The sequence below is a fragment of the Echeneis naucrates genome, chromosome 22, assembly GCF_900963305.1.
Source record: "Echeneis naucrates chromosome 22, fEcheNa1.1, whole genome shotgun sequence".
Classification (NCBI taxonomy): domain Eukaryota; kingdom Metazoa; phylum Chordata; class Actinopteri; order Carangiformes; family Echeneidae; genus Echeneis; species Echeneis naucrates.
The window spans coordinates 8056846-8084511 of NC_042532.1; the positions used below are offsets into that span (position 1 = coordinate 8056846).

General features: G+C 42.4%; 3 protein-coding genes across 8 annotated transcripts in view; 2 read left to right on the forward strand and 1 right to left on the reverse strand.

The window, feature by feature from the left end:
* tiam2a (TIAM Rac1 associated GEF 2a) overlaps positions 1-2391 on the forward strand; it is an 84337-nt gene extending 81946 nt beyond the window's left edge. For 3 of the 5 annotated variants that reach the window (XM_029493893.1, XM_029493894.1, XM_029493896.1), the window contains one exon: positions 283-959. In XM_029493893.1, coding sequence (XP_029349753.1) covers positions 283-959 — 677 coding nt within the window. Of the gene's footprint in view, positions 1-282 lie in introns of all 5 variants that reach the window. The other 2 variants (XM_029493897.1, XM_029493895.1) reach the window with 2 other exon arrangements.
* On the reverse strand, positions 1515-27341 carry tfb1m (transcription factor B1, mitochondrial). 2 transcript variants are annotated; one of them, XM_029493899.1, is made up of 8 exons: positions 27298-27341; positions 26221-26367; positions 25528-25679; positions 25209-25317; positions 24968-25119; positions 24048-24167; positions 5859-5986; positions 1515-4879 (listed from the first exon to the last, which is right to left on the reverse strand). In XM_029493899.1, exons 2-8 carry the CDS (start codon positions 26351-26353, stop codon positions 4600-4602), a joined length of 1074 nt encoding a protein of 357 aa, XP_029349759.1. In that variant the 5' UTR covers positions 26354-26367; positions 27298-27341; the 3' UTR covers positions 1515-4599. The 2 variants fall into 2 exon arrangements, with proteins under 2 accessions (XP_029349759.1, XP_029349760.1); XM_029493900.1 differs by having other exon boundaries at positions 27307-27336.
* On the forward strand, positions 12163-16317 carry LOC115035867 (claudin-20). Its single transcript, XM_029493901.1, has 2 exons — positions 12163-12350; positions 13038-16317. Exon 2 carries the CDS (start codon positions 13220-13222, stop codon positions 13946-13948), a length of 729 nt encoding a protein of 242 aa, XP_029349761.1. The 5' UTR covers positions 12163-12350; positions 13038-13219; the 3' UTR covers positions 13949-16317.
* Positions 27342-27666: the final 325 nt, after the last annotated feature.

Consider the following 27666-nt stretch of genomic DNA (forward strand, 5'->3'; position numbering starts at 1 on the left):
TCTTCCAGGTAGGCAGCTGTGAAATCTTGACAGTTTTTCACATAATAGGCAGGGCTGCCTGGGAAAACTGTAAAAAAACACATCCACATAGGGCATGGGAGGGATTATTGCAGACTGGCAGCTGGCCTTTAAGGTCACTTGGCTTCATCAACTCTGTATCACTAAATGTGCATGCACTTTGTGGATGATCATTGCATAAAATGCTGGGGCGGGCCTATATTCCATGTGTTTTGCTCAGATAAGAGTGGTATTTGTAAACCCCGTCTCCACCTCCATTACCAGGTTCCTCCAGGGCTTCCTGGTTGTGTAAGCAGCCACTTGAAGATCTCTCCACCCAAGATGGGAATGCCAAGCTGGGGTCGGACTCGGATGAGGGAAGTTTGAGCTGTGCAACTAGCAGTTCCCCTGGGGCTCCTTCACCATGCACCGCCTCGGTCCCTGTCCAGCCTGAAGGGTCTCAGCCACTGCCCTGCTCCACCTCTGTCAAAGAGTCCGATATTTTAAGTGATGAGGATGATGACGGGTTTAGTGGGGTGGGGACAAGGAGGGACAGCAGAGACAGCAGCTCCCCAACTAGCGCCATCGAGGCTCAATTCCTACAACTTCAACTGTCTGAGGACGCCGCGTCCAAAGGTGCAGCCGCTCCCTGCGTTCAACCCGAGGGAGTCGGGGACACTCCGGAGACACAACCCAAACAGATGCGGGGACACTTCAGTGCTATTAAGAGGAAACCCGACAGTTTGAGGAGGAGTCAGGGTGCCCTGCTGAACATGAAGGAACACAGTAAGTCACTGGACAGCCAGACGGACGCAGCAGCATCATCTGGGGCGATCGACCTCAATGTGCTGCTGGAGCGAGAGTTCAGTGTTCAAAGTCTGACGTCGGTGGTCAATGAAGACTGTTTCTATGACCCAGCTGAGAGCTGTGCCACTAACTCTGAAACTGCCACCTCTTCCTAGGAGATGGGGGCTGGAGACTCTACTATTCCAGGGCTGCAGGTGACTGGTCCTGAGACCCCAGAAGGGCTGACACAAGAGGAGAAGCCCCTGTTGTTCACAGTGGGCTGTAACAGAGTTGCTGTGAAGCTGTGCCTCGGTTTTGAAGTCAGTTGAGTGATTCACACATCTGCCTAAAGGGTTAGGTGTAAATGATGTATTCTAATGAAATCCTATTAGCTGACAGACCCAGTTTTTCTCCCAAAAGAGCCAAAGCAAGGTGATTTCTGTCCCTACGATGACTGCAATGAATCTGCCAGGCACTGATGCGTACCCACGATATCCTCGGCTCCTTCCCACAAACTGTCTGAGTGATGTATTCCATCCAAGTTACTCTTGCAGCTCATACCGACTTTTATTTTTGAGCTTTTCAGTGAAGAACTGTGGAGAATGTCCTTGGTCTGTCCATGGGTTCCAAAAGGTGAAAGATTGGGAGAAGACCACAGTGCATCCTGGGAATACCAAGACAAAATAAGTTCTTCATGATTTGGGGTGATTTGGGGCAGTTTTGGCAGTTTCACACGGATTCAGGATTGGTGAAATATTCATTTGTATTTTTATTTCATAGAACCAAAGAATGTTGGACCCCACTTATTACAAATTATAATCTTTGTTTGGAAAAAAAAAAGAAATGCAATGAAAGGAGACAGAGTAAAAGCTATCACAGAAAATAGGACACGCACAAAGAGCTGTGGCTGTTAAGTCAGAATCCCAGATGAGTGAGGGCATAGGCTTAAATTTACTTTCGCAACAAAGCCTTTTTGCGGTATTTTGTGCACTAAAGTACACTGTTTGCCTACTATTATACTACTATATTATATTTGAAATATTTTTATTTGTACAGGTTTTAATGTTATTGATGCTGTTTATTTATTAATAAGTTTGATTATGTATATCTTAGCAAAGTAACTTTTTGAGTGAAGGCTTGAACAGTTGGAAAAAAATTTGGTCTAAATAAACAATGTAATAGAGTTTGCCATTAATTCACTTAAATGTAGCCTACTGGATTTTTCTGTCTTTTGCTGAAGATTGTAATTTCCAGTGTATGCATTTGAATGTATGTTTGAGATGATTTAAACTGCAATAATGTTTGAAACCCAATGTTTTTTATGTTTCAATGCGTCCTGTATATATAGTCTTTTCTATCTTTGACATGTTTATCAATCCTCTCATATACTTGACACTGTACAGAGGAGAAACGAGGCAGGATTTACAATAAATGCAACTGATATTTTTGTAAAACAGCATTTGCCATAGCAGAAAGTACATGTGGAGGTACTATAAAGGCAAACTACTCAGCTCAACTTTACTATGCCTTTATAGCTAGGATACCAATGACTGTGAATGCCCCATTATTCTGTTCTTTTGGAATTGTTTTATAAATAAAAGCTTTATTTGTGAATGACGTCTTGAACGATGCTTTCAACTTAAGTTTCAAAGGCTGCAAATTTGGTTTTGCATAACTTTTATGTTTTATTGACGGGTGAAGCAGTGCAGGGATCTGAGTGTCTCACCAGGTGCAGTCCAAAGGATAGACCTGCCAACAGTTCCTGATTACCTGTCACACGAAACACATTTCTATACCCAGGTATTTGAAGAAAAGGCACATCCCCAGTGGAATACATAATTATGTGACAGAAGTGGGCCAGTTAAACCAAGAAAAGCTGAGAAAAAGCATTGCATTGAGTTATTTTTCTTACACGCACGTGTGTGCAGGTAATCACACTGCATGTTGGGACATTTAGGAACTCAACAAATTGGTCTCTCTTAACTATTATTAAAGTCAGCAGACTGAAAACATCATTTTGCAAGTCACATCCATTTACCCACTTAACCCTTTACTGTCTGCATGGCTACGTGGTTTCAGCTTAATATTTCTACTTCAGAAACAAATGAAACAAAACGGGGTTCCTTTTATCACATTCGATGTACAACAGCCACTTTGGCCACATGTGCCAATTATGGGCTAGTGCTTCATGCTAATTGTAGCACAAGTACACAAGTGGAAAGTCAGTGAACTGATGCAATGTCTGTCTTGAAGGTAATTTTCAGCTAAAGACTGCTCACACTAGTCGCCATAGCTATTGGTCATAACAGAGCGAGCATGACTGTGGAGACAATTGGTGGATTTTCTTCCACTTTTTTCAACTTGCTGCTGTCCAGCCACCTGCTCAATTTGCTGCACTGCACTGGGCTACACAAAGAAAGCTCTATGATGGGCCGTGATTAATATTTTGCCTCTAGCACAGTTTTACAGCCTCACACACATTTTTTAGAGTAGTGAACAGATCCAGACGGATGTTCAGACAGGTGAAGCTGGTGGATGAATGGTGGATCGTATCCAGTCCTCTTTCACTACTTTACTCATCGCACCTCACGCCCAGTGACACATCACCGATCAGTCTAACATGATGGTGGCTGGGCGGCAGCTACATGTTGAGCTGTCAAATGGTTAGAACGGTGCCTCTGTATTTGGTTCGGGCTGGGCAATGTTTAATTAGGAGTTAAGAGATAAGCATTAATTTGGGAAACAGGAAACGGGTATTTTGTTCTAACCATTTGAACTGTTGTTCATACCTCTGTGGCTTCAGCCAACTTTAACTTTGTTGAATATTGATGATGATAACTACACATCTCGCCCAAAGAAAAATACTTCAGCCCAGAGAGGCACAGGTGCTTGTATGTTTACAACTACACAGGCGTCTTTCCTCAGTGAGCACTACCTCCACACTGAGCTGTCTGGATAGCACACCATCAGCCTGCCAGTCTTATACTTATCTGACATGCAGATCAGATGAAGCCATGACTGTGGATGCAGATTATCATTCACCAATCATCAAAACTGAGTGAATTCTCCCCCTGGCAAGTCAGCCCTTGCATACCATCTGCTGTACTGGCACAAAGCAGCCCTCCCACACTCTGCTGGTGATAATCTGTTCCAGCATTCAAATATCACACATGTAACAACCGTTCTATCGAAAAAGATAAAAAAAAAACAAACTTCAATACTATAAATATAAATGTATGCTATATGCTTTATCTTCATTACAACAACAACAGTCTTTCTTGCGCTGACAAATTCTCAGCATTTTTCTCCTCCCTTTAAGCTCCGTCTCCCAAGTGAATAAGCAATACAGTATGTAGCGAAAGGAAAAATTGGCCTGGATATGGTTCTGCCATGCTGTTCTCCTTCTCTAAATCACCCTGAAAACACTGATGTTTCTTTCAGGTCCCAGAGGACAAGGTGTTATGAGAGCTGGATCAGAATAAGAACTGGGACATAAAGAGGCATTCACGCTTACAGAGCTATTGTGGGCAACTAGCATGCTTTCTTTATTCTACCAAACACAACTCAACTCTGAGTGGTCCCATCTTGGAGGTTTTGGAGCTGCTCCAATCCACTGAGGATCTTATGTGCCTTCTGGTTCTTGTCTCTGTCCCATGTTTTTATGTATACCAATAGGTAACTAGTGCTCCCAGAGCACAGGGAAAACATTTTAAAAATTCATGCTTATGCCAGGTGGAAATGTCAAGGCTAAGAGCAGTCTGTTGTCTCCCTGTGCTAACAGAGACTATTAGTGGGATTCTCTTTACTTGCTTTTTTTCAGCAGGGTTGCAGAGGGCTTGGCGGGGTGCTGGTTGACCTGTCCAAAAATTCTCTCATTGGTGTGTCCCCTTTGCCTGTGAGGTGCTTTATTCTCAGCTCTTCTCTGAACTCGTAGCTGAGTAGACTGGGTTGTTGGGCGCAGAGATCAGCGTAGACATCCACCAGAGCCCTCATATGCGGTATGGTCAGCTCTGTGGGACGCAGAGTGGGATCCACATCTGCCTTCTGCATCATCTGCTGTGTCAGCTCCATACGACATTCTGCTGGGAACAGCTTTCTGTGGAGGGCAAAACAGAAGAAGAGAAGCAATGTGAAAGATTCCTACACTCAGGTAGCTTTGATATCTTACCAATCATGTAACTTTAATGGCATTATAAAGTTCAAACAGAAAGAAATGATTCCACAGCAATTATTTCAAATCTGTGAAGTTAATTGAAATCACACAAAGGGCTAAGACTGCTCATGAATTGTTAATTTGTTCCACTCCTGTACAACATCAAGGGATGTGAGACATTGACACAAAACTCCCTTTCTCTTGAGACACAAATTTCTTTTACGTAAACAGTACAGCTATAATTTAAATTGCCAATTTTACCGGCTCTCACCATCAAAAGTTCCCCAGAACGTTCAAGATCGTGTCCAATCCACAATGTCAGCATGGCACTGAAGTATAAAGTAAAGTACTGCCTAAGATGTTCTTCTGTATTCCTCTGCAGGTTAATGAGCAGTAGCCAATTACACACTCCGCAGTACAGATGCTTTTTAGGGCGCTTCATCGCTGGTTCCTCCTCTCCAATTTGGTTCTGCTGCAGCTAACCCACAGCAGTTACATAAAATATGCTGCCTCGGCTTCCTGTGCCACCTCAATGACTCATAATTGCTGTTCTCTTTCACACAGCCAGTGTTCTTTTGTTATCCAGGCCCACATACGCTTTCCTAACAGGCGTGGGGGCGATGGGCAGCCAGCAAATGTAGGCATGTGGGTTTGTCACTAGTGGATTTCAACAGAGCTCTGAGGGTGCTCTGTGCTTCAGAATTTGGTTACAGAAAGCCTCAAACGCTGTGTCTTCAAATCTTGGAATGCTGTGTGTGCGAGGATAAGGAAGAAAATCAAACACCATTCTAATTAATGATGAGAGAAAGAGGGCGCTGCCAGAAAACAGAATGAAAAATGTAGAAGAGAAAATGATAGATGATTATAAGACAAGATTAAAAAGTTGGCGGGGGGCTAAATCAAGTTGTGTGATTGTGCTTACTCCACTCCTTTATGGCAGTGCTTCCTGCGGAACTGGAATATGTTTCTGACGACTCTCTCCACCAACTTGAAGGGCTGCTGGATCTGGGGCTGAACCAGAGGAGTGAAGTGAACCACTCCCACATCCACCTACACACACAAACAGAGAATCCAACCAGCATGGTCAAAACTGCATAGCAAACAATAAACCCAGATGAATGTAGGAAAATATATCAAGAAAGAGAAAGTTGGTGTGAGGAGAAAGGAGAAACTGGTGAAGAAAGCAGGACTAAGAGGTTGCCTGACAAATGGCAACTGCGATACAAAGAAGAGCGAGAGGTAGAGGGAACGACATTCTGAGATGAAAGAAAAGAGGAAAGACAGAAAATAAGATGACGCACCAAGGCTGGCAGGCTGGCTGCCTGGAAAGCCCTTTCCAGTTGCCACAGTAACACCTGTGCGAAGGACCATAGAAAATGAGCCTGTCTTTCTTTCCTGCTTCTCACCCTGTCGCTGCATCACCGCTGGGTTACTTAATACCTACAAGCCTGACTCACCGTAGCGCTTCTCTCTTTATCCCTCTGTCTTCTCTCATCTATCTGCCTGTACCATTTCCACTGAGGGTGAAACCAACAGAGCATTGCATACTGTATAGTGATTCAGTGATGCGGGTGTTAAGCAGCAAAAAATTATGTTTTAGGGGAGGCCTGGTTGATAAGTGCACTTCAATTATTATTTTATTATTATTTTAATGTTATTTATTTTAACTCAATAATAAGGTTTTTGAAGGTCACCTTAGCAGAACCTGTCTCAAAGCAGCATTGGTTTGTTGTGTGTTGTATACCACAAACCTTGTCAGAAAACCGCAAGTACCCTTTCAACACAACCTAGCACGTTCCAATCGTGTTATTTGACTTTAAGTCATTATTATATAACCATAATAATCTCAGTCATATGATGTGCACTCAGTTTTTTTTCCCCAAAATGAGTGGGGCTGCACTCTACTCTACATGTATCCTTGTCTCTGGTTGGGAATCCCTGAACTACAGCACAGTGGTGGTGTAGACCTTGGCTCCAGCCTGCTGATCCTTCATGTGTCAGCACCAAGCTGACATGACACACTGCCAAAGTGATCAATCAGCAGATCCTTGCTCCCTCGTTCCCAGATCAGTCCCTTTTTAACTTTCCAGCACAAATATATCTTATATATATCCACGTCTACCATATTGCTCCATGTGAAGGAGCATCTGCTCTTTATCCCCCTTACGCTAAAATAAAACACAAAGAACCCAAATCATAGAAATAACATTTCTCAATTTCGAAATCTGTGTCTGTTGCACATCATCTTTCAAAGACAATTCATGCTATGGTGTTCAATTGCTACAAGTTATGACTAAAAGGGGCAGAGTGCAATCAGTCATACTCCACGTGTGGACCAGTGGCACAGCCAGACAGTGGGCAGCAGAGTGGAGCAGTCACCTGTCTGTCTGCTCATACTCGGTAATAGTCCTACCTCCGCCGTGGCAGAGCCCTGTACTCTCGACTGAGGTTGGCGCTCTCTGGGAAGAATCATCACCAGTGTTAGATATAATTATGCATCTATTTGATTACCTCTTCGTGCTTTTTTGTGCTGAGTGCTCTTTAAGAAAATTAACAGACAAGTTGTTCAGATTCGAACAGAAAAGATTCCACATACCCGCAGACATGCTCCTCTCTTACAACCACGTACACAGTAAAATAAAAGGACATCTAATTCAGCCTAAAAGCCCTCCCATTGAGACGACATGCCCTGCAGCTCTCCTCATGCATCCTTGAAGCTTGTGTTTCTGGACCGTGTGACTCACTCACTCACAGCTGCCTTTTGTATTTTCTCAGCTAAGGGCGTCGATAATTAGGGGGGAAATCTGAAGTGGTCCACGGGCATGAGAAGGATTTCTAATGAGCTGTTTAGATTCCACTTTGTGTGAACAACGGAGGTAATGCTTGGGAGCACTTGCAAAAACTGCAGCACTATCTCTTAGCAGATCTATAGATCCCCGTGCAGTCCAGAGATGTCTGGCTGCTGCTGAGTTTCCTGCCGCAGTGGTGTTTAATGGGATGGCAGTGTCTCTGCAAGCTGAAAGGGAGGCTTTAAACTCCTGGGTTCAGCATTAGATGGATCGACATGGAGCAAGGATGTTATGAAATGAATCTGTGAGCATATGTAATGTACAACTGGTAAGAAAATCTGATGTTTAATTTTAATGCTGATTTTTGTGATGTTTAACAGTCTAACATTGAATGATGACTTCATGGTTTATTTGTAGTGTCAGTAATGGCTTTGCTTCATCTTGATGAGTCTATTATTAATACACTAACCCTTTTAGTTCAGATGATGCATTTTAAATGCAAAGCCCATGTGACAAGTGATGTCAAGGTCATTGAGAGCTATGGTTGCCTCATCAACTTTGGAACCAAAGCTTGTATTGTGAAAAATCACTTTCTCTCCCTGTCACACCAATAAGTAAGAATTTTGGTCAGGAGCTCAAATCTGGATTTGAAAACATCTATTAGTGTGTTGGTGATGCGAGATCAGAGCCCCATCTGTTAGGAATAAAAAGGGATGCCTTTAATTTCATTCTCTGCGGGAATAATTAGGCCATTTATATTCCACACTTCATGATTTAAGAGAGGAGCAAAGGGAAAAGTCGATATTGGGACTATAGAGGCAGCAGCATTTCAGCCATCCTCTTGTCCAAGTCACTTTACTGTTATGATGTATGTATGGCCTTGCTACATGGCTTCACTAGTTAGTACCACTGTAATATATCCCAGTCTCTGCCATTAATCCTGGCCCCGATAACCTCAACATGCGAGAAAAGTCCATTGTAAATCATGTTGTCAGTTGAGCCCTCTATTGAGGTGCTATGAATGTGCCCCCCCCCCTCAAAAACTCAAAAAATAAAAAATAAAAATAAATCTGCTGGGGGATATCCTGAACTGAGGTAGCAGAGTGACTTATTGACACTATCTGACAAACTTAATATGTTTTCTCCCACCGGTGCAGGCTGCTATCCCTCACCCTGCTACGCTGCCCTTTGCAACAGTGGCAGCAGGAATCTTACACACTATGCAGACAGAGGCTGAATATGCTCTGATGGTAATCATTTCTTGTAGGGTTGAGCAAGCAATCATATTCAGCAGGGGAAAAACAAGTGAATCATTAGCACTAATTTGGCCTCTAAATTAGATTGTTATGTAAGGATCTATACACAAGCTCATAAAAATTCCGTGCTCCGACTCTCTCCATCTGGCTAATTTGACCAGAGCTTTTGAAAACAAAGACTTCAAACTTTTAAGTGGACTTTGAACCTCCATCTCCTCTTGTGTATGTTATACTAAGGAATCCGATAAACCAGCATTGCTACCTTACATTACCACTGTGAAAAAGAGTTGTGCATGGCTGAATCCCCCGGTGGAGCATTTGCAAAGGGCAAAACACAACAGATCTCAATCAAAAGGTCACAAATTGGGTTTTGTCCACAGCTCAAGACCTTTTCTGGCCCTCTTGAACACAACAGTCACACATCCATCTTACCGCACTTGTGCATTACCATATTTCATGTGTTTGACCTTCCCTAAGCCCACTAGGGAACTCCATTATTCCAGCTTTGCCCTGTGCATCTCCAGCCTCCTTCTCCTCCTTTCCCCCTCCAATGTCTTTTTTTGGTGAGTTATTGCCCAATGGCGTGCAAGCAGTAATTTGTCATGTCCCTCTGAGCGTAACCAAGATGAGATGGCAGGGGCCCTGGGGCACCAGGCACTGCACTACCTGAACCACCAACACTTGCACTTACATAATGGCAGGTTCTGAGAAAGAGGAGGGGGATGGAAGGATGCTATATACAGCAAGGGAATTCAGCGGAGAAAACCTAACAGAGATCCGGGAACCAACGGAGGAAGAGTTGCATTAATCATGACAATACCTTGAGAAGACAACCTCCATTACATCAGTGGAGGGAGACAGCCTCTCAAAAGAGAAGGCAACAGTCAAAGATGTTGCTACAGGGGTTTAGGGAAGAAGTGCTTTGGAGTACTTCCCATGAAATCACCAATGGCAAGACGTGCAAGACCAGAGCCCTGGTCTTTGACAAGATCAGCTCCTTGGAGAGAGGCTTTTGTCATTGCAAAATATCCTGAACCTGCAGGACAGCAAAGCAGGGCAACTTTGGAAATATAGTTTTGATGTGATATTTGAAAACTTATAAATGCCATTCCTCATTGTTTACTTGGGGGTCAAGCTTAACGGAGTAAGCTGAGGAGACTTTAATCAAGCCAGAGGTGGTAATTTTGCAGCATGTCACAAGTGTTTCCCCTTGGACAGGTTTACACCTATTATCTATAGTGAAACGGGACGCAGGCCCTTCTCCGCAACAAGATTGCATTGACAGCAACATCACAGCTGTCACACAACACGTTGCATCACTGCTATGAACAAACTGCCTTTGCAAGACGATGGACGTGAAAACCAATTACGCAAGAGAGGACATAAAAGAGGAAAATGCAAATTGAATGATAAAAATCCCTGATGTGGGCAAAAAGAGTGTCGGGTCCAGCCATGCCTGAGAGCCATGCTGCAGCAAGGCTAGAGAGCTCTGTGACGAAGCGATAAAATAAAGGGGACCTTGCATATAATAGACCGCAATATCTTCGCACATCACAGTGTCACATATCGCCACTCACCCTGTGTATGCTAACTCTGTTTTGCTCTTCTCACCTACCATCTTTTCTTCTCCTCCTTTCTTCCATTCCCTCAGTAATGTGTTTATTTATTTATCTTATTTCCCCACAGAACAACACCAGCATCAGTACTTAGGATCTCGCCGTTTACAAGGAGACAGGCCACATGCTACACTACAGTGTGTCTGCAGACCATTTTTCTCTTCCTGCTGCAGTGGTATTCCACAAAGAACTCTGAGAATGTAGAGCTGAAGGTCGACAGCAACATCACACTGGAGGTAATGTGTTGTGCACTATCTCCGCATGGCAACCAGATCTAATTTGAATAAAGGGGGCCTCTTAGGGGTCCTAAAAAACAATAGAGGCCAGAGGGAGCACGGGGCCATATTTATCAAACAGATCAATAGCTGAGCAAATCAATTGCTACCTACCTATCCATCTACATGTGATGTGGTCAATTCCTGGCCATTACACTGTAAGTAGGGGGGCAGGCACAATAATTTCCGACAGCTGGCTATTTTACTGATTTGGCCATGCAGCAAAATAGTAACAACACACATCTGTGTATCCAAGGTTATTAGGTGTACTGGCCCTGTCTGATTTTACCTCCCCTCTCTTTTTGTCCTCTTTGTCATTCATGAATCAGGGCCATCCTAGCCACTCCCACCCTTGTTGTATATGTCCTCTATGGGGTGGAGAGGGAAGAGAGGCAAAGGCAGAATAGCAGCTGTGGATTTTAGCCTCCTGCTGACTGATGTCTGATGAAGATGATGCCCCAGGGAGGGTCAGTTTTGGCATGGTGGGTTACACATGCTCCTCTCTGGCCTCTGGACCGACACATAAACAAACAAATCTTTGCAGAATGCAATCTGGTCATCAAGATAGCAGCTCCCCTTCTTCTGACTTAATTTAATTACCCCTCCCTGTTGAGCAGTTGGGCTATGTTTGGAAATCCTATCTATACTTTGCATCACTTATCTTTCAACAACTGCAGCAGAGCATTATGAGCATAAATGAGCAACGTAATACAGGAAAGGGATGGATTCAAAAGAACTTCCAAAACTCACATTACATAGCAACAACAGTTTTCTTCATCCACAACTAATGTCACTCTGCAGTTAAACATTGTTTATGCACCTAAAAGCAATCTGTTTGACCTCAAAGAGGCTGATGTCAGGGATTCCCCCCCCCCCCCCCACATACAGGCAGCCTGAATATACTGAACTCAACATTTACTATGTACCAGGTTTTGTTTTTTTTTTTTTTTGTTTTTTACCTCAGATAAAAAGGCTTCTACAAGTCACATGAATTCCAAATTAAATTAGTACTTAGTACTAATTTCATCCTGGACGGATAAAGCCAAAGTTTGAACTATTAGATATGACAGCTCTCCTACTAAACTGATGGTTTTGAAGTTGCGGTTGTGAGGCAGAGGCTGCTGTTGTCAAACGCGCACACACACACACACACAGAGAGAGAGAGAGACAGAGACAGCAGGAGAGAGAGACAGAGAGAGGGAGGGAGTGAGAGAGAGAGATAGATAGAGAGAGACAGAGACAGAGAGGGAGCGAGAGCGCTCCTCTACTCTCTCCCGGCTCCAGCCCAGCCTGTGTGGTCTGTGTGGTGCGTGTGTGAGGAGCTGGGATGTCCTCTCACACACTGTTGCTAAGGAAATGGATGACTTGAATGGATCCGTGTTCCGGGCTGAATCCTCCTCCTCTGCTGTCTTTCTGTGTGTTTACAGGAATCACAGCGAACAACGTGACGCCTCAGCGCCAGCTCTGCACCAGCCGGGGTAAGGGATTATTTCTACATGGATTTTTTTTTGTAGCCCTTTTTCTCAGACCTTGTAACAACAGTAAACAATCAGACTGAGCTTTGAGGTTAATTATTCAAAACTGGAATGATGTGTTTGTATGAAAAAAAAAAAAAAAAAAAAAGCCACAATGCACCGGCTGAAAAGTCCGTCAGATGAAAAATTAAAAGAAAAAAAAAAAAGAGCAGAACATTCTCAAGTTTATTTCTAGTGGATAATATATTCCCAGAGGACAGCCTCGTATTACTGTTTATGGAGGGCAAGCTCAGTTTATCAGGTAAACAGCACTGAATTGAAAGTGGTAGCAATATACTGTATATGAATGGAGTGAAGACGCTGCAGCTTTAAGTCCACATAGCTTTTGAGCATTGCAAATACCACAAACTGATTTCTGCTTCTCCAATAACAGCTCTAAAGGGCTCCGCTAAGGAAAAAGGATACATACAAGATGCACACATGCACAACAACCCCCTGTGTTTTGCTCACCTACAGTCAGTCTGAGCCGGCTCTTACAGCTCATGCTTCATGCTGTCCTTTGTTTCCAGCCAGGAAGAAAAAAAAAAAAAAAAAGCCCTCCCTGATATTGTGAGGTGAGTGAGCGAAGAATGAAGGGGGGAGAGTGAGGATATCCACTCACAATTTCTTCTGTGTTTCTCTGTCCTCCAGTCCAGTCGAGCTGCAGCCGAAGAAGTGAGGAACTGGGGATCTGACTGGCAGCTGGCTGACCACCAAGGGAGGGGAGAGAGGCGGCTGGGCTGTGGGGTTGGTGAGTCTGGCTGGCGCTGAGTGAATGCTGCCAGGAGAGGACAAGGGCTGAAGTGGCAGAAACGTTGACTTTCAAAAGGAGCATGGCATCCACGGGCATGCAGATATTTGGATTTGTCCTGGCATTGCTGGGCATCATGGGTGCTATGGTGGCAACGGTGCTACCTAACTGGAAGGTCAGCGCAGATGTGGGCTCCAACATCATCACAGCAATCTCCCAGATGCAAGGACTGTGGATGGATTGCACATGGTACAGCACAGGCATGTTCAGTTGCACACTTAAGTACTCTGTGCTTTCACTACCTGCGTACTTACAGACTGCCCGCACCACCATGGTGCTGTGCTGCGTACTGGCTGCCATGGGCCTCTGCCTTGCGTCGCTGGGACTAAAATGCACAAGATGGGGAGGTGGACGACGCTCCAAGCGGCACGCTGCCATTGCCAGTGGTGGCTGCTTCGTTGCTGCAGGCTTTCTGTGTCTGGTGCCTGCCTCCTGGTTTACCAATGAGGTTATCACCAACTTCCTGGACTCCAGTGTGCCCGAGAGCAATAAGTTTGAGCCTGGGGGAGCTGTTTATGTTGCCTTTGTTTCAGCAGGATTCCTCTTTGTTGGGGGGTCCATCTTCTGTATGTCCTGCTCAGGGAAGAGGCATGGCCCCCAGGACCTGGTTCTGCTCCCTCCACCTGACAAATTGCTGCTCCAGCAGCAGCAGCAACAGCTGCTCCAGCAGCAGCAGGAGCTCCAGCACCAATACTGCTCTCTCTCTCCATTAGACAATAAGACTGGCTACAGCCTGCAGGACTATGTGTAATAAAACAGCGCTGTGTACGCTACAGCTAAAGGGAGATTAGCCTGAGGGGAAACCATCGCAGCTTCTGCTACACACTGGGCTCTACCCAAGATTAGAGGTGGAGAAAAAATGAGGGAGGAGGGCAACAACTTTGAATATATTTTCTCCTTCTCACTCTGGCTCTTCTCCTTTTTTCTGTTTTGCAAGCACAAGCAGTGGAGGTATTCCCTAAGCAGCGCCTTGGAACAAACAGTGTGAATGTGTAAGGAGGAAGGATAAGGTGCTGCAGAATCGAACGAAGCCGCTAACCAAATGCAGACATCCTTCATCAGTAAATCACAGAAAGAGTTCCCTGGGGAATGGATTAAGCAAATAAGGAAGGCTTCCGAGTACATTTTTTTTCCATCGCCAAAGGTTTGAATAGAGGGGGGAAAAAAGCAATCATTTAGCTGCTATTAACAATCATTTGGTTCACTCCCATTTGACAAAATAAGCAACATAATGTCTGAGAACAGTAGGTTGAAGTCCTCTCATAGCAAGCCATTGTAGATTTTCGTATTCTTAATCCACTAGAATTCTACGTGGAATTGACTGAAATAAATGGTCTTATTTTTGTTAGCTACTAGAATTGATATTTTGCCTCTAAAGCATGCTGTGTGGAGCCTGTCTGTGTATTAATACAGCGGAATGCTTGGTAGAAGACTGAGAAATAGCCACACAATGCCTGTGCCTGAAAAGCTGTAGAAACATTACCCTGCTGTAACTGTTCAAAGAGGACTGTCAGGAGGAATAGATGTGGGCTGCTGGGCTGGATTTGAGAGTGAACATCCAGACAAAAAGACCTGCTTCTCTCTCTGCAGGTGGAAATATGAGTGATACATTCAATCCTTCAGCAGAGTGGGCCATCTGATGTGCTCTTTTCATGTTTTCATCCAGACATTAACATTGTTCCTGTAAGTAGCACCTACTAATCCCAGTCCACTCATGCACCCCTAAACACTTACACATGCTCTTGTGTTTTCATGTACGGAGTAAACACTCAGACGCTCCAGCTATTTGCATGTGCTTTTCACTGCTGTCATCCTCCTCCACACTGCCATGGAAACAGAATTCAGCATTCAAATATCTTTATTGTCTGGGGGTACGTGCATGTCAGTCACTAATTTGAAATTGTTTGAGGGGAGTGGGATGTATGGGCGTCTCTTTCTTCACTTTGGCTTCATAAGCTCTAATCAGAGCCTCTGCTCACACCACTTTAACTAATCTCCTTTATTAGCCAGCGGCATGAAGCAGCATCCCTGGTATGTGGTCAGAGAAAATGCTCTTCTTTGCTCCCCATTGTTATGGTGTTTATACCATATGAAGAGCCTCACAGGGGTGAGCAGATGTTTAATGGTGCAGTGGCAGAGAGGCAGAGTGGCAAAAAATAAACAGAGCGGGAGATCCTCCTTGAACCATGGTGAACCAAGTAACTGTGTGGCAGCCAGTTAAAAAAAGATTTGAATCATTCTCCATATGTGACTTGTTTTTCAAGTGCGTCAGCATTGTGCATAAGCTAGCAGTCTGCACCTGCAAAAGGTCTCAGTATCTTAAATTGCGGCCACTTGACTGTGCCACAAGCCCTCTGTTTTCCACCTGTCAAGTCCAACTTTTTTTTTTACTCTCTCCCTGTCTTGCTTGTGTCATGTCACATGGATGTGTTTGCTGACAAGCACACGCTGATGCATGTTGAAAGCATGGCTGCCCAGCACACATACACGCATAAAGCTAACTCCCACCTACTTATACGTCAGCAGCACTGTCACGCTCGTGTCTACTTTTTACTGGGAAAAGGGTATCAGAGCAATATTGTTTTTGTGCTTGAGACAGACCTTGGCATTGATGTATAGGAGTGCACATTCCCTCCTTCTCTCTCATAAACACGCAGCTTCCTGGGGGAGAGCAGATGGCTAAGTCCAGCTCGCCACCTGCAGGCTGCTACCGGCACGCCACAGGCATCTCTGTCGGCGCTACTGCCGGCCCTGGCAGCCCTCTAGGGTCAGGTTTCTACCCCACCCTGAACTCGCCATCTTGCCCAGCCGAAAGAACTGGCCTCCTGACAATGACTCACTGTCCAGGCACCATAACCAATGCAATAAACAATGAAAAGAATGTGCCATGTCATCAACTAATACTGACACGATGTGTTTTGAGAATGTGCCAAATCGTCTCATGATGACACGTTTTAATACTATCCGGAATTCTTTATGTTTATTTTTTTATTGCGTTGTTTGTACATGAATTACAAATTAAAATGTTTTATTGATTTGTTCTGCCAGACTGAGTCTCAAGTCGACTAGATGCTCATGTACAGTCCAGTGCAGCTTTTGAGGGTTATTTTAAATCCTCTGCATTCCTCATTTCTCAAAGCACAGCAAGACTTCACTGAGCATGAGATTTTCATTGGGAAGATATGAGTTTGGTATTTTATATATGAAAAAAAAAAAAAAAAAAGGATTTGTGAAAGCAGATATGGTTCACTGTAGGTCAGTGAAAAATGTTCACAAGTATGGAAGGTCTTAAAGGTGTTTGTTTTTCCTGAGGAATTCCCTCAGGTTGTTTCAATATAAGATACAATACCATATTCATATCATATCTTCTTTATAAGAAGACTACTCAATGTACCTTTACTTGTGTTACTTTATTTGACAGCAGTTTGTTTCAAATGACTGAGCATTCAGAGCTCCCTGGACCAAGACAAATACATAACACAACTGGCACTCTGGGGAAAAAAGGGAACGATTTCTGCCTGATAGGATTCAGCAGGGAAATAGGAGCTAGAGGTTTCTCTTTTTTGTGGCTGTGTAGCTTGATCATCAGCACGCAATTTCATTAGCTTATAAATGGCCAGAGTGCAAAGTGACTTGGTCCTAAAAGTCTAAAGAGTTACAACTCTCCTGCATATACTGTAACAAGATGTTGATTTATCATTTTGATAACCGCAGCTTATTTTTGTGGATGCTTTAGCACTTCTTACTTTGCCAGAGCATATTTGTGATGATGAACAGTTCACAAGTTCTGATACAGTTGTCTCAATGTGCTTGTGCAAGTAGTTCTATTTTTTACCAATAAAACTATTTTGTGAAAGCAACATGCCTAATGTATGTAGTCTTGTTGTGTGCTCTTATGCGTAGATGATTAGAGCAGAGATGGTATTTGTCTTCCTGCCAAACATAGGAGATTGGTGGTTGGTGCAGGCTTTGCTGAGTGTAGGCAGACTGGCTGTTCGGCTGCTCATATGACGCACCCAAGAATACAGCAAATTCAATCCAACTGAAAAATGCATCCATAAAACATTACTATGTGCAAATGGGTTTTAAAAAAGGCATTAATGCCACACCCACCCTAGTCCTGCCATTCCATACTGAGATGACAGGATTTCTGAATACACAAATGAAATAATAACAGCACCTCAGGGAGCTTAAGGCAATAAGAGTTATCTCAGTTGTCCCGTTTATTTGACACTGAGTCACGAGTTTAACGGCAACATGGAAAGTAGCTGCTGATGATATGCAATTAAACAGGCACAGACGGGAACAGCTGAAGGACTGACTAAGCCTGGAGAACTTTAACCCTTTGATTATATATAACAATGACTACAAAAAGGTAAAATAAATATAAATTAATAAAAGTAATAATAATATAAATAATAATAAAAAGTAAATATATAAATAAATGTTTAGAGTTTGCCTGTACACATTATCACAGGACCAAATAAATGACAACTGCAATTAAGAAGTGCAAACAAAATCAAGAAATTGTACATAAGTAACAGAAAGTAAGTGATGATCTGTTTGTTGACATTAAATTTACCAGCTGCAATCTCCATAACTGATTATTTCATGAATTTCAGATGCCGCTTCTCAAATGATGAGTTGTTCATTTTCTTTTTTGTAGTAGAAAACCAAATATCCTTGACTTGGACAGATGATTGGATAAAACCAGAAATCTGAATGGTGCCACCTTGTGCATTCGGATCGCATCTTTTTATGTCTAATCTGTCACTTAATTGACAAAACAATTAATCAAGAAGATTGATTAGACTGATTAGTATATGACGCAAACAACAACTATTTCTATTATCGATTAGATTTAATTATCAAATGATTTAATGATTTTTCTGGTGCATCATTTATTTATTTTGCCCAATAAAATGTCACATCAAAGTGAAAAGTGCCCAGCATAATTTAAAAAGTTCATTGCTGAATCAATTTAGACATGTAATGAATTCTCAACGTAAACAGTGATTATTTTTTCTGCAGCTCAATAATAATTCATCAAATTGAGGGTGTGCAAAAACAGATTTTTATATTTCAAAATAAGTATAAAGAAAACAGCCAATATTTATTATCTTATAAAGACACAGCCTAAGATGTAAAAAATCATTAATGATATTAATGATCAGAGTATGAAAAAATGATACAACCAAAACCATACTGTTTCATATCAGAATGCTGTCGTATGTGTGACATACGGCCTATGCAGTTCAGATGCAGGGCTCAATATTTGGTTACTTTACAAGACCATCTGAGCTCTCATTACAGCTGATTGGACCCTGGTTGACATAATTTGAGTGAGAATGTGCTTCCCTGAAACAAAGATGGATTATTTAAGGCTCTTGCTCATTCTCAGACACCTCTTGGTTATACAACAAGAGTGCAGATCAAATAACTACTTCTCTCATGGGGAAACACTAATAAGATCTGCTCCTCTGTGAGTTTAACCTACATTTTCCATCAAAGGCTTTCACCCCAAGATGCCGCAATGACAGATCTGGAATGGGAGCTTAGATTAGGGGAGGTGAGCACTTGTCAGTTTGAGGCAGGGGTTAATCATGTGTTGAGCTTTCCTTTGAACTCTACAGCATTGTGAAATTCACAGATTATTTTACTGACCTGCTCACAGAAGCATTGATATACTCTACCAGTCATGCTGGCATGCGCAAAGCGCAAGAGACATATCTGTACATGTTAAGGAACCATGAAGTCATCGCTCATCAAAACCGAATTAAGGATCGTCACATTGTTCAGAATGCAAACACCCAAATCATTCAAGCATGCCACCATACTTAATGTGCAGCTCTTTGTTTAGGACAGCTGTTAAGCTCATAAAGGTTCATACTGAAGATATAATGCGGTCATCAACAATGATGGAGAGTGACCTTCCTTTGTTGGACCTGCTTTCCTTTGGTCCCACTATACATGTGAGGCTGGGGAATAACAGCAATGACCTTGGCTGCGCATTAAACTGCTGAGGAAGGCAGTAAAATCTATGGAGATGACAAAAGGAGGGCTTGTAGGAAAACAATACACTCTGACAGTTCAAGGGAGGGCCTTTAATATTTCATCTTGGAGAACGGGGCGGGACGCATGGCTGGGATGATTCAGTAAGAGGAAGGTGAGTGACGCTAAATAGTTGGTGAATACATCAGTGGAGATTATTGTCTTTAGTTAGAGACGACTAAAATGTATTATTGAGATCACAGAAAGACAACAACAGGCCAAGGCAAAGGGACACTTCCACTCATGTACAAAACATGGATGCGCCTGTCAGTTTCTTTGTTTTATTTGTTTCAAACCTTACACAACCTTAACACATTCACTAAACCCTTACGTCTTCAGTCCCTCTCAAAAAACCAAAATTAAATCATGAAACTGCAGTGCACAAAGTTTAAATTAGAATGCTCAAATAAGCCTTCAAGTTAATAGCTTATAGATTGATGCCTCCCTGCCTGATTTTTTTTTTTTACTGACTTCATTTGTTTTTGGTGTGTCGGGGCTCCAACGCCAATTTACTTGGTCTGATCATGGTTTATTTGAAGCTGGCCTTTTTTGGTTGGGAGGGTTAACATAATTCCTCAAAATATCTACATATTCTATTGGCTTGCTCACCAGCATAACAAAGCTGAATCTGCTAAACTGAATGCTGACGCTGAGCAAACTCGGCACAGTTTCTTGTTAGGAGGAGCAGTAGATCTCTGGAGATGTTCATACGCCAACTCTGCCAGCCTCTGCATTTTGTTTAAAGAGAGGAGGAGGAGAGTATTTTTAGCTTTCTTCACCTTGGGTTTGTGAGGTATCAAGACCAAGCCTTCAGGCATTTACCTTGCTGGCACGAGTCATTGAAATAACTTTCCCAAATACTCTTGATACCATGTTTGACCCCGTTTATGAGATAGGAATAGGCCTGGATGAGTAGTGTGGCTCTATCTTGTGCAGAGTGAGATGAGAAAGCAGTGCAGCCCCACCGAGCAAATTCTCACTCTTATTGTTGAGGCAAGAGCTGGGCCACTCCAGGTCACAGTGAAGATATCCATCACCGATGCTGCCAGGGCAATACACCATTACAGAGGTGGGCCACATTCAACACTAAAACACCCTCTGACTAAAACAGATGGACCCATTTTGATATTTCAAAAACCAGCTGACACATTACCTGGAGAGAAAAACCAAAATGTTTAAACTACTGATTAAAATGTCTGCTACATTTATACTGCAAAAGCAATCCCAGACAACAGCCAACCAAAATGGATGCTCAATGTAGCATTAACAAATTTAATTTAGGATGTCATCTGGCCTGTGCTCTTTGTAGCCAATAGTGTACAAGGCAAACATCTGTAGGGCTCTTCTCCTGTGAGCCTCAGTTAGTTGGTGGGCGACAGCTGATTCAACCATTACTCAGGGCAGGCTGATGGCTGGCCCAGACAACCATCTGTTGGAGGTTTGCTTCACTCTCCTTTCAAATCGATCTCTGTCATGAATCTGTCCTCTGCTGTGCTGTAGTTGTGCAAATGAGGCTTTCCAATGGGTCTATATCCATTAAATGCCAAAACGCCTAGTTCTCTAGATGTCCTATGGAAGAAACAACACATTGCTCACTATGGAACATATGTTACCGTACTTAAAGTCCTTCCTATGACGGACAGAAGCTGAATTTAATCCCTCTATGCCCAGATACAGAGAGGACGGAGGCAGGCGAAAAGAAAGGTCAATACAGTCTCTCTTTGCAGGTCAGCTCCTTTCAATGGAAAGAAGAAGAGAGAATGAATTTGGATGATGGGATGTTCTTGCTGAAAATGTAGATGTCTTGATGGCAGTGGATACTCTAATATCGCTTGACCTCTGACTACTAGAAAAGTGTATAATATGTACAGAAAAGCATAAAAGCTTGTTTCTATTCTCAGATTTTTCTCTTTGATAGATCTCCCAAAAATACACTGTGTATAGCTGTGAATGACAAAAGCAATTTGAGAATCCCTCAATCAGTCCATGTATGTGAGAATTAACAGGAGAAGAGTGACTAATAAGGAAAGGGAGCCAGGTGTGGTCTACAGCAGGACAGACCTAGGGCAGTCTGAGCCTCGGGGAACACCACTGAAGCAGCCAATCGCCTCTCTTAGAAACCTTCAAGGACAATCTCAGTCACTCAATGTGACACAGAAGAGGTGCAGTCCGGGGGCGAGAAGAACATGACAGACAGATTAAACAGAAAGAATGAGAGCCTACCTACTGACCCTACGTCAATATGGACCACAGCAGCTGCTAATCTAAAATGGATTCAATATTTCCCTTCCCATTAGCCTGCATTGCCCAGTTCCTACAAGTTCAATTCAACTGACCAATCCATTCTACTTCCCCTGCCTTTATCTGATGCTGTTTGCTTTTCATGGCCACCTAAAAAGGTTCAGTAGTAATTTTCATTGCGTTCTCTGTGGCTCTTTGCGACCCAGTGCTTATTGGATTGGAAAGTATTAAACCACTTCAACTGTTTTATCACACACTACCAAATGCCATGTGAATGACAGCACCTTTTATTGTGTACTTTAATTGTAATAAAGAACTGCCATTGGGGTACGGACAAGTGAAGCCACTGACTGATGAGTGATGCCATCTTTTTGAATTTTCTGAATTTAAGAACCATTTTATGAATACATAGAAAAAAAATGATCAAGGACATACATGAATAACTCCAAAAAAGAAAACAACCGCATGCCCAGGGACTTGACAAAGACATGCCAAGAGCAGACAAAAAGAAAAGCACAGCTGTGCTTCAGTTTGAACAAATCCCAGTACTTCATGGTGAACAAGATAATACCAATAATCAGGCCACTGAGCCGATTTACTGGCCATAGGGATAGGTATAAGGGATAGTCAGACACACATGTGGCAGCAAAGTGAAAGAGAAAAACAGAGAGGGAAATACCATTTATATTTGTCAATTACTCTCTTGTTACAATTAACTTCTGTCCACAAAATGGGGTATTTAGATATTATCATTTTTAAGTAGCATCGGCATTTTTAGTGGAGTTTATCACCAAAGAGAGAATCCATTAAAACAAATGTACCATTGCCATGACAATATTTTTCTGTCTATCCTGGATCACATTACGTATTCTTACAGGAATGTGTACTTTAGCTAGAAGTCAATATTCCTGTGTTACAAATGCAAACTCCAAGCCAACTAACACTTTGATGTCCCATAAATCAGGAAGGGCATTTTTACTGGACATGCCATTCTGCATAATTACTCAGTTGGGTACCAATAAACAATGCAGAGCCATAGAGTTTTTTATAAATCATACGACATGACACACTAGTAAAAAGGGGATTGAAAAATCCAGAGTATGACAGCATTAACACATTCAATGTGCTCTTTGATCTTTATAGGACAATAACAGCAGAAGGGCCTCCTCATCGAACAGTCATCATCTCTCCTAATGATCTCAATTCAATAGGTGCCCAAAAACATTTGGATGATCTGTGTAAGTATGTTGGACGGCTATTTATTGAGTGCGAGTGCCCACTCTGTTCACATTTCTATATAAGGCTTACACGCCAACGCACACTTATGTATGCACATGTACACCACACATATGTCGAAATCCATTAAGCTATAGTTTGATATATACACAAAAATAAGACTCAAGAGTAGAAAAAGGCATGGAAAGGCAGCTGAGTGTGATGAAATAATCATTGAGAGCCAGCTCTTCTAAGAGAATGAACAATCAGCAATGGTCCCATTCACTTTGCTGCATTTTACTCCCCACAGGAGATTAAATATTTACCAACAGTAGGTCTCCTGAAGAGTCACCACAACTTCAAGGGACCAACAGCCCTTCCCTGACATCCACCTAACACCTATCCTTTAATCCAGGAAAAGAAAAACACGGTTTGATTTGTACAAAGATGTAAGAGAGCTCCTGAGTGTTTCAAAAGGCATGTGTCTCTAATCCCAGAGATGTCTCAGGGACGCTCTCGATTAGCCAACATTGATATTTAAAATTTTGCAGGAGCACTTTTATTTTTTGATGCAATCCAGAGTCTTACTAGAAATTATAACCCCCCAAGTAAAAATAATAAAAAAAAAAAAAAAAACTTGCATTCTCATGTTCTTTAAGTGAGTGAATACCTTTCTTTCACCACTAACACACACATATGGGCTGAAAGTCACAGAGAAAGAAATCAGTCCTAAAAAAAGAACTAGGCCCTCATTACAAGGCACGGTGTGATCGTGTCACAACTGAAATACCCACCAGGCATCATTACAACCTAGAAAGGGTCCAAAGACAGAGCAGAAACAACACTGATTCAACTCAGTCCTAATGAAGCCTTAAAGCAAAAAGAGGGAGAGATGAGTGATTGTGACATGATGAGGGACATGATGAGAAGAAGATTTTAGGAGACGTGAGAAGGTCTTTCTGCTATCTTGGGGTAAGAGCTGTGAAATAGTAATGTGTCCATCTGCCACTTTTCCAATCCTAGTGCTAAAGACTGAAATCAATATTTAACTCTCATTGCATAAGATCTGAACCAAACAGCAAATGCCATTATATTGTAAAGAGCAGCACAAAAGCAAATTAAAATGGATAATTGCACTTCAAAAGGAGTCTAATCTGCTTCTGTGGTTCATAAAACTGATCCCAAGTGGAAAAATTAGGAACCATTTTGGTGCCAAATGCAAATCAAATCAAAAATATCCCGACATTTAATATGCTTTAACACACTTTGTGGTCACATGTTTTATTTACCACAGTAATCTAAAAGTTAAGATATTAATGAGTATTATTTATGTTAATTCTCACCTCTGGTTTGGGGACAAAGGCCCGTCCAGGAATAGTGAAGCAGTTGTGAACAGTGCAGAGATATTGAGCCATGATGGACAGACGGCTCCTCTGCCTGCTGCCTGTGCTGGCTGTTAACCTCTGGATGGAGATGACAATTGGTATAAATTAGTGACATATTTTCAGTAAAACCAGGCAAAGTGTTGAGGTCATCCAAAATTGTTCTTAGAAGAAACCAAATATGTCAGATGTATAAAAACAAAGCATTTTTAATTATGTTTATGTGTGTCGCAAATGGAAAGAAATAAGCATACATAATTAAATCCTGTTTTGAATTATTTTGACTGGCCTAAATCATAATGAAAAAAAACAAAAAAAACTCATTTAATTTAGTTGCAAATGATGATTAATTATGGATTTTTTTTTATCCATAATTTAACACAATAAAGAAATAAGCCATTTATTGCAATTTATTTTCATTCTTGAGGTACTGAGGAGGGGCAGCACGGTGGCATATTAGCATCATTGCCCCATAACAAGAAGGTCACAGGTTCTATTCTCGGGCCTAGGGCCTTTCTGTGCGGCATTTGCATGTTCTCCCCATATTTGGATGGGTTTCTTCCCATCATCCAAAGACATCATGTTTAGGCTAATCGGTGACTCTAAATTGTCTGAAGGTCTGAGTGTGAGTGGTTGTTGGTCTCTATGTGTTGGCCCTATGATAGACTGGTGACCTGTCCAAGGTGTACCCTGCCCTCACCCAATGTGACCTGGGACTGGCTGCACTCCCCGCGACCCAGAAATGGATAAGCGGTAGAAGATGAATAAATTAATGAGGTACAGAAAAGTTCAAAATCAGTATTTAATGGGTGTCTAAGCCTTGTCCAAATTTTTGTTTTAATTTACAGTATTGCACAAACAACATGTAACACTTCACAAACCTCTGCCACCTCTTTCTGGAAGGTGAGTGTGAGTCGTGTACGTCCATAGGCGAAAGGCCCTGTCTGGTTGGCTATATTCTCCAGCCATTTGATGATAAGTGGGGTTGAGACACTGAATGGGAGATTCCCTATGATGTGAAGATTTGGTGGATCTGTGAAGCCACATGTACACACAGTTTACTCATATGCATTTACTTCACTCTATCCCCATTAACAACTTATATGGTGTTAATCTTCTCACCTTCATCCCATGGCTTAGAGATACTTGCAGAGAATCCTCGGTCCATCCTGTATGTGAGTATATCCCCATGGACCACTCTCAACCTCCCTGGTGCTGCCTCAGACAAAAGCTGTGGAAACAAATGATATATGGCATTAAATGAGAAAAATGAAAAGGCACTACAAAGTCATCAGTCACTCTGCAGGCAGCTAATGAAGCTACACCTGAAAACAGATTTACTGGTTTCATGTAACTGACAGATGAAGGTGTTGGAAGCTGTCAGCTAAATGACCTGATGACCTTGTGCTCAAGTCAGCATTGCTGGAGCTGCTCAGTTCACCTTTAGCCCAGGGATGAAGCGTGAATCTTTCTCCACCACAAGTAGGTCTGCTGCACCGGCATTGAGGATAGAGCGGGTCAAGCCCCCGGGACCAGGACCCACTTCACACACATGGGCACCTCTCAAACAGCCTGCCTGACGCACTATTTTGTCTGAAAAGTGCAGATTGATGACCAACTCAGTTAGAGAAATATACTTTTGAATATTATCTGTGAATTAAATAAACTTAAATCAGATGTCATGTAATTGAAAATATAATCGCCAATCAAGTGTTTTCATCAGAATCACAGGTATCAAAATTGATGTTAATGGTATGTGATGTTACAATCTCCATCTGCCTGTGTGCGATGAAAATGAGTTGCATTAATCTAACAGTCACCTTGTTCAAGGACAGGAGAGGATATCAGACCTGCACTGCATCACTGATAATTATATTAAGGCTCGAGCTCTGCAGGGGTACCAAACAATTGACTCGGCCCATTCACATTAGCAGGGCTCAAGCTACCCATACAGAAAAACCTGTCAATTTTGATGCCTTAGAACAAGGCTATATGGAGCTGTGTTATCAAGTGCATTGAAAAACACAGTGTAGTGTGGACACAGTAACAATGAACAGGAGCTAGCAGCTCCCTCTGCATTGCAGACAGAGGGAGCGGAAGCTAGAGAAAGACAGAGCGGGCCAAGAGGACTAACCTGTGAGCCTCAAGTCCAGCAGAAAGTTCTGAGACAGCTGTTTCTCAGCTCGCAGTCTGTACAACTTTATCAGCTCCCCTACAGTAGGCAGGGGAGGCAGACGGAAAGCTGCCAGTTTCCCTGAGGCAGACATTGTTATAGTGAAATCTGTAAAAAAGAAACACCAACATTGAGGGGAAAAAAAACAAACAAAAACAATGACTGATAAGCTTCACCATGGCAACATAATTTAGGTGCTGATTAGAAGTATAAATAATATCATAATAAGTAAGAGGCTACTGACAGCCTGTCAGTAGTAGCAACGCAAAGTTGTTACCTATCCCTTGGTGTTACGAGAGACCTTTTTTTTTGGTCAAGTATTTTGCTATTTCCTTTACAATTGTGTATGAATCAGAAATGGTTTAACCTATACATGCCTGTCAAATCTGGCAAACTGTTATCAATTCTAATTAGCCCTTTATCAGGTCATGAGATTGATTTCCATTGTCTGGCTTTAGGATGAGGGATTAGTGCTGACAGGGCTGGCTATGTTAGTGTCTTATAATAAGATCTCCTGCACCATCTAGTGGAGTTAAAGTGGGGAAAAAAAAACATCCTCAAAGTCAACGATTGAGGTTAAAGTAAAGAATAAACATCCATGAAGAGCAAACCCCCACAAGAGGTTCCTATTTTGGATGCATGCATTTTCAAACTAACTTTAAGTGGGTTTAATCAGCAACAAGGAAATCAGCACAGTTACAGTTCATACGCGAGGGAGTATTAGCGGCTAAATACAGTAACCAACTTATCAGCGCCAGGTCGGGATCACAATAACACAGAGTCCTGCATCTCAACACGGACTCTTTACATTAATATCCCCGGAGACATTATACTGAGCTGTGACACTGTGAAACTGCTGTTAGCATGTGCGCTTAGCGTTAGCCTTCAGAGCAGAGCCCTTTGTGACAAGCTACGAATCGAAGCGAGGCACTTCACAATGTTTCAAACTAAAAAAAAACCCCACAGAAAAACTACGAACAAAAAACAAACAACACAGAGAGGACACGCGAAGCTGCAAATACACAACAGTTGACCCACGTTTCTCACCAGTGCTTGTTTTACTCCCTTGCAGTTCCGACTTCGTCATCAAATTGACGTCTGAATATCCAATCAGCCCGCGAGGAAGTTACCATCGACCAATAGAAACGCCGCTTAGCGTTGCCCTTGCAGATGATGGTGATGTTGGTGTAATTATACGTCACAGCCAGGAGAGGGCGACAATTCAGCGCTGACACAGACGTCCAACTTCCAAAAAGCACTGTTGATTGCTTCAGTCTCCTCAAGGAGCAAATTACTCTCATTATTTGTTGTTCACTTAAATTTTTTTCTGTTAGAAAAGCCTTTAAGCGTTTTTGAAAAACTCCTGGATTTGATCTGGCTTCAGGAGATGCGTGTATTGATGCAGTG

What these genes read in the sequence shown, in the direction of transcription:
- tfb1m (XM_029493899.1), bottom strand. Translation starts at nt 26,353, where the DNA reads ATGTCTGCCTCAGGGAAACTGGCAGCTTTCCGTCTGCCTCCCCTGCCT. An exon ending in GCTGGACTTGAGGCTCACAG is followed by an intron (nt 25,680 to 26,220) that starts GTTAGTCCTCTT and finishes TGCACTTTTCAG; the next exon opens with ACAAAATAGTGCGTCAGGCA. An exon ending in TCCAGAAAGAGGTGGCAGAG is followed by an intron (nt 24,168 to 24,967) that starts GTTTGTGAAGTG and finishes ATCTCCATCCAG; the next exon opens with AGGTTAACAGCCAGCACAGG.
- LOC115035867 (XM_029493901.1), top strand. Translation starts at nt 13,220, where the DNA reads ATGGCATCCACGGGCATGCAGATATTTGGATTTGTCCTGGCATTGCTG.